Source organism: Plasmodium reichenowi, chromosome 6 (genome assembly GCF_001601855.1).
Source record: "Plasmodium reichenowi strain SY57 chromosome 6, whole genome shotgun sequence".
Classification (NCBI taxonomy): domain Eukaryota; phylum Apicomplexa; class Aconoidasida; order Haemosporida; family Plasmodiidae; genus Plasmodium; species Plasmodium reichenowi.
Genome location: NC_033651.1, coordinates 610,951 through 618,546, shown reverse-complemented (window position 1 = coordinate 618,546; position 7,596 = coordinate 610,951). Strand labels below are relative to the sequence as shown.

Below are 7,596 nucleotides of genomic sequence, written 5' to 3'. Positions count from 1 at the left end.
AAAAAAAAAAAAAAAAAAAAAAAAAAAAAAAAAATTATAATAATATATAAAACATAAGACACATAAAAAATAAATTAAGTCAAACAAATAAATAAAAATATATATATATATATATGTACATATTTTTCCATTTAATAGTGAGGGGGGAAAAAAACACAAAAAAAAAAAAAACAACAGACCGTACAAAATATTATATATATTGTTTGTATTTTTTTAAATGTCTCATTTTTAAAATAGAAGCTCTTTTTATATTAAACTATGTGTAGGCCTATAAATGGATATGTAACCATTTTATAAATATAAAATAAATTTCTTTTAATATATATGTATATATTTAATTTTTTTGTGTTACATGCATGTATCCCAAGAAATGTCCAAATTATTTCATGCGACAACATATAATATATATATAAAAAGAAAAAAAAAAAAAAGTTCTAATTCGTTTTATATGGTTTATTTTTATATTTTAATTAGTACTTCATTTTTATATCTTTCTTTTTTCTTTTTTTTTTTTAATTATAATTAAAAATGAAATTAATTTTTCAACGTAAATAAAATTTTGTCCTTACAAAAACTTGATGACATATTAATAAATGCTTCCTCTTATATTATGAATCACTAACTTTTTTACACACCACAATTTAATTTTTTCTTTTTAACAAAGAAAAAAATATATATGTATGTACATATATATATATATATACATATATATATATTGTTAGAAACATTTCCTCATTTTCTCATTCCCTTTTATCCTCCTGTGATTGAAAAGACATAAGCATCTTTAATTAAATCATTTTTTTGAATAGAAACATTTTTACAAAAAGATGTTAAGAATTCAAAAATTTTGCTCTTTTTAAACATGCAATTTCCATAGAATATAACAAACTTAGAAACCTCATAAATATTTTTAGGAGATAATAAAATTCTTTCTTTATCACATATATATTTTACAAATTGTTGATTGTTTAAAAATGATAAATTATAAAAGATTGATGATAAATTTAATAATGTGTGTGATATTTTTCTACAATCAAAGAAAAAATATATTTTTAATATATTCTCATGTTTAAATATGTTATAAAATTTTTTAACTAGTTTGTAATAATTTAAATTATATATTAATAAATTCTTATCTTTCATTATATACATATCTATACATATTCCTTTTTCCATAGGAAATATAATATTATTATCTTTTTCGTTTAATGCTTTTATGTTGTTTTTATAACTATCAAAAAAATAATTATTTATTAAAGAATTTATATATAATATATTATCATCAATCAATTTCTTATTTTTATTTATTAAAAGAAAATTTTCAAAACTAGTCATGTCACCCATTATTAAAAATATTTTTAATATAATTAAAAAATTTATCTGATCCATTTTATATATATTCATATAACATTTTAAGGTCAATAAAAAATATAAATATATATATAATATATTATTATAATATTTATTCCTATTTTTATTTTTTTTCTTTATATTTAAATTATTTTCTTTATCATTACATAAAATGTCATATGTATATTTTATTTTATGTTTATATATATATTTCATTATAATATAAAATATTAATGTGTAGTCTTTTTTGGTTAATAATTTATATGTAGCATTATGTGCATCATTAAAAAATTTGTTCACCAGTTTACTTTTTTTGAATTTCTTTAATGTCTCTTCATCAAGGGAAGTAAAGAAATCGTTTCCACCTATTATATGTTCAATGGAGTTTTTAATATTAATAGAGCCATGGTTAATATGGTTTATATTATCATCATTTTTTAGGTTATTCACACGGTTTATATTATCATCATTTTTTATGAGATCCCCTTCTTTTATGAGATCCCCTTCTTTTATGAGATCCTCTTTTTTTATGAGATCCCCTTCTTTTATGAGATCCCCTTCTTTTATGAGATCCCCTTCTTTTATGAGATCCCCTTCTTTTAAGAGATCCTCCTTTTGCATTATATTCATATGTTTAACTTCTTCTACACATTTCCTATTCTGTAAAGGATAAACATTCTTATCGTCATCAAAATGATCATGGCAAGTATAATCACATTCTTGTTGTGCGATTTGTAGTTTCTTGTTTCTATACTTTTTTATAAAATGAAGAAATATATACAAAGGGGTTTTATAAAGGATACAATATGTAGATGGACATATGAAATTTTTTATTTTAATTTTAATTTTTTTATTTTTTTTATTTTTTATTATTTCTTCCTCATTATTTAATAATAATGAATTATCTACACTTAAAATGGAATTAATATAAATAGAAAAAATATTTCTATATATATGCCTTGAAGATTTTATATCTTTCTTTTTTTTTCTCATAATTTCTGTATCTTTGTCTAAATAAATATTTCTCTTAAAATATTTATTATATTTCAACAAATGGTTATATAAAAGGATAATTTCATAATTTAAATTAAATTTTTGTAGATGATGAAAAAGAAAGAAGAGTTGTTTTATATTTAATGGTATGGTATATTTCTTAAATATTTTAAAACACTTCTTTGTTGACATATTATAATTATTAATATTATTATTTTTTATTTTATTTTTTATTTTATTTTTTTTTTTTTTTTCATTTATTTTGATATCTCCTTCAATGAATGAATAGAAATTTTTTTTAATACATTTTTTATCATATGAATTTATAATTATTTTATATTTATTATATATATCCATATATTCAGATATTGCTTTATTTTCAATAAATGTTAAGGAGTATATATACAAATTCTTTTTATAATTTTTATAATTTTTATAATTTTCATAATTTTTATAATTTTCATAATTTTTATAATTTTTATTATTTCTACATTTAAATTTATTTATTAATAATTTTATAACCTTTCTATTAATAATTTTAAACCATTTTTTTTGTTTACACTTATTTATAATAGATAGGGTAATATTTTTATAATTACATATATCTAATACATGTAATAATTTAAAAAAAAAGAGAATATTTATTTGAAACAAATCTAAAATAGGTTTTATATTTAAAATTATTTCATCTTGTTTATTTTTATCATTAATTATTAAATAATATTTATTTATATAATCATTTAAATATGTTTCGATAAAATAATATAATTGTTCAAAGTTGTAATTATAAAACATCATGCTGTCACTTATTGAATTTGTTTCTTTCAAGCAACTTTTTAAAATATTTTTATATCCTTTAATAAGAAAACATAATAAAAAATTATTAGAATCTAAATAGGTATCTTTCGTTATATTTTTGTCATGTGAGGGGAAAAAAGTTGATATATTATAAGTCTTACCTTTGCTTTCGGCATAATTATTATTATTATCACAATAGTTATTATTATCATCACAATATTTATTATTATCATCACAATATTTATTATTATCATCACAATATTTATTATTATCATCACAATAGTTATTATTATCATCACAGTATTTATTATTATCATCACAATATTTATTATTATCATCACGATATTGATTTTTATTATTTTCTTTTTTTTCTATCCTCTCAAATTTCGAATTAACATTTTCATTACACTTTTCTTTCTTATTACATGGATCCTTTTCGTTATGTGTACCTCCTAAATTATAGCTATTTTCAAAATATGTATCTGACTTTTTATTTAAAAAATGAGTAGTGTCTATATTTAAATTAAGCAAAAAAACATATTGTAAAAATAATAAAACGGATATATTTTTATACATACTTTTTCGTTTATTATGTTTATGTGTGCTTGTCATTACATTTTTAATATATGAAATTATATGATGATTTAAATTATCATAAGAATTCGTCATACAAGAATTTTGCTCATAATTAAAAATATTCTCATTGTAAATATGAATAGGATATGATAAGTAATTATCATCTTTATTATGAAGAAGATATTTCTTTTCCTTTATTTTTTTCATTTGATTTTTTTCTTTTTTAATATCCTTCATTTTATATTCATCACTTTCTTTTCCATAATGTGTACATATATAATCTTGATGTTCTTTTAAATTAATTATATGAAATTTTCTTTTCATATATACATATCTCATTAAAAAGGATAGTGTTAAAATAAAAAGGGACCATTTATGATCATCATATATTACATGATTAGTTATATTGTTTGAATAGTACGTGCAAAATTGTTCTATAAATTTATTAATAAAATAAAAATTTTTCATTTCTAAAAATGAATGTAACATATTTAAATATAATAAAAATTTTGTGTCCAATGTATTATGATATATGTTATTATTATTATATCTATGGAGTGGTGAATAGGATGGAAAAAAAAAATTTTTCATATAATACTCTATAAAATTCGATGTATTTATAGGTACATAATATAATTTGTATTTATCTTTTATATGTTCATATGTATTTTCATGTGTTTGTATAACACTATATAAAGAATAATTATATGTACTTTTTGGATATATCATATATTTTGATAAAATATTATTTTGAGAAAAAAAAGAATTTATAAAATTTATTATAAAACTATTTTGTTTATTTAATAACTTGTATATATATTTTTTAAAAAACATTAATACTAAACGATGTTTATGAGATATATGAAAATAATTCAAAATAAGTAAGCGATCATAAAAATCATAAAATGTTATATTTCTTTTTATTTTTTTATATATTTTATATACATTTTGTTTATTTTCTATTTTTAAAGTTACAAAAAGAATATTTAATTTTTTTCTCATTTTTAAATACGTATCAATAATTTTGTTATTATAATTAATATCATCATATGAATTATTATTATTATATTCTATATTATAAATAGGTATTGTATTATGTCTCTCATCATTAATTTTATTATGTACATTGCTTTCTTTATTTTTTTCATTATATATATGTTTAATGATTTTATATTTTTCTTTTTTTATCACCTTATGTAATACCCTTGCATGGTCTAATATAAACTTATATTTATTTTGATCAACAATATTTAATAACTTTATTTTTTTCTCAAACGACATATAATCATTCTTATTATAATAAATATACATTAACAACAAATGATACAATATATTTTCCTTAATATTAAAATCGTAAAGTCTAAAATTAGATACTACATTTTTTATATACCTACACGATATATTTTGTGGAAAATAATGTGTACATAACCAATCATTTAATTTATTTCTATGTTTATAAAAATATATATTTTTTTTTTCTTTTAATATTGAATAATTATTAAATTGTGGGGAAAAAGCAGCAAAGGGTTCTTCATTATGATGTAGATTAATTAAATTATAATTATTCTTATGATTAGGAAGATTATTTATAGTATATATATTCTTTATAAGATGGTTACTTACATTCTTTAAATCATCTTTTACATTTTTTTTTTTTTCTTCCTTATCTTTGCGATCCTGTTCTTCTATAACATCCGCATTACATTTATCATCATTTATTTTAATACCTACAATAGGCGAATTTAATAAACTTACAAATGTTGTTTTATCTTTATTAAAATAAACTACATTATTATTTCTTCTGGAACATGATGTATAAAAATTACAATTAACATTTTTATTTATATTATATTTATTTTTTTTAAACCTCTTGTCACATAATAAAAATTTATTGTTTATATATAATAATTCATTTTTTTTAGTAACTCCAAAATTTTGAATACAACCATATACTTTTATTACAATGTTATAAACAAGTAATAAAAAAAAGGAAAGATAAAAAGGCATATCTACGTGTATAAATAGAAATATATACCTTGACTTTCGTCATATTGTGTATGGTATTTTTTTCATAAACTTTCTTCTACTCCTTCCCATTTTTTATACATAACATAAATATATACATATATATATATATATATATATAAACTTTTTACATTCTTAAAAATATATTTTTTTTTTCATCTCACGCTTGAGGACTGAAATATTTTTAACATTAATAATTATGAAATTAAAATATATATAATATTTTGGTACAAAAAATTAACAAATTAAATAAAAATAAATAAAAAAATAAAAAAATAAAAATAAAAAAATAAAAATAAAAATAAAAATAAAAATAAAAATAAAAAAATAAAAAAATTACTTTCTCATATTATTATTCGTACATTATATTATATATGTATACTTCCTCATATGTGCCAAATGAAAAAATTAAATATAAATATTATATAATAAAATATATACATACAATATTATATTACATTAGGTTTTATTTAAATAAGCGTCCCCAAAATTTTAAATATAATATATATATATATATATATATATATATATATATATACATATGTTACATTTTTTATTAATTTAACTTTTTGTCATTAATATATTTTATGAAGGAATAAAATTGATGTTTAAAAAAATAAAATTATAAAATAATATACATTATGGAAATATATTTTCTTAATCCCCCTTTTCGTAATTAAAAAGTTCCTCATAAAAGTTATTATAATTATATAATCATATATTCTCATATTTTATATACCTCAAATTATATATATATATATATATTTATTTATTTATTTATTTATTTGTATAATATGGAAGATGCCTATGCAGGACTCTGTTCACAGAGCGTATTCGAACCCAAAATGGACTTTACGCTTTGCATAAACAAATCAATAAAATTATTTTTAAAAGATATAAATATATCCAAATATGATAAAAATAATGTAGATAATAAAAATGATGTAAATACAAGTGATACCAAAATTATTGAAACTTCAAATGATCAAAATCAAAATTATCAAGATGATCACAATGATCAAAATAATCAAAATGATCAACAGTCAGATATCTTAAATAATCAACATCTATTAAAAGAAAATGAAGCATTTTTAAATGGATATCTTTACTTTTCCAGAATTGGTCATAACATAAATTTATTATTAAATGAATTGTCTTCAATAAAAAAAGATTTCAAATATTTAAATAAAGAAACAAGAAAAAAAATTAAAAAATTCAAACAAGTTAAAAACAAAAATATTATATATAAAGATTTATTACAAGATATAAAAGAAAAACGTAAGCGAAAAGAAATATATGAAAAACTAAGCATCGAAATAAAAAAGTTAGATGAAGTTAAAAAGGTACAAGATAAACAAAAAATAGAAAAAGACGAAATAAATAATTTAGAGCATAAAATTTTAAATATAGAAAATATTATAAAGTCTAATAATGATCATATACAAGAAACCATAAATCAAATTAATAAAATTGTATCGGAGAATATACAGATATGATATTTTCACGATAATATAATAACCAAAAAAAAAATTAAAATAAAAATAAAAATAAAGAAAATGAATATAAATATAAATAAAGAAAATGAATATAAATATAAATATAAATATAAATATAAATAAAGAAAATGAATATAAATATAAATATAAATAAAAATAAAGAAAATGTACATAAATAAAAATACATACACATATAAACATATATATATATATATATATATATATATGTTCTTGTTTATATGTGAAATTATTATTTATAATTATTTTAATAAGATCTACATATTATAATAGTTTTCATTATTATGATAAGCATTTATAATATTATATTAAATATTATTAAGGAAAAAAAAAATATAAC

The 7,596-nt window shown here is 17.2% G+C and overlaps 2 protein-coding genes across 2 annotated transcripts; one reads left to right on the top strand and one right to left on the bottom strand.

Annotated features, from left to right (window-relative positions):
* Nucleotides 1-750: 750 nt before the first annotated feature.
* Nucleotides 751-5,724, bottom strand: PRSY57_0615100 (hypothetical protein; the record flags this gene model as incomplete). Its single annotated transcript, XM_012906527.2, has 1 exon — nt 751-5,724. One exon carries the CDS (start codon nt 5,722-5,724, stop codon nt 751-753), a length of 4,974 nt encoding a protein of 1,657 aa, XP_012761981.2.
* Nucleotides 5,725-6,536: 812 nt separating this feature from the next.
* PRSY57_0615000 (hypothetical protein) lies at nt 6,537-7,238 on the top strand (the record flags this gene model as incomplete). The annotated part of the gene is made up of 1 exon (XM_020114611.1): nt 6,537-7,238. The coding sequence occupies one exon, from the start codon at nt 6,537-6,539 to the stop codon at nt 7,236-7,238; it is 702 nt and encodes a 233-aa protein (XP_019970682.1).
* Nucleotides 7,239-7,596: the final 358 nt, after the last annotated feature.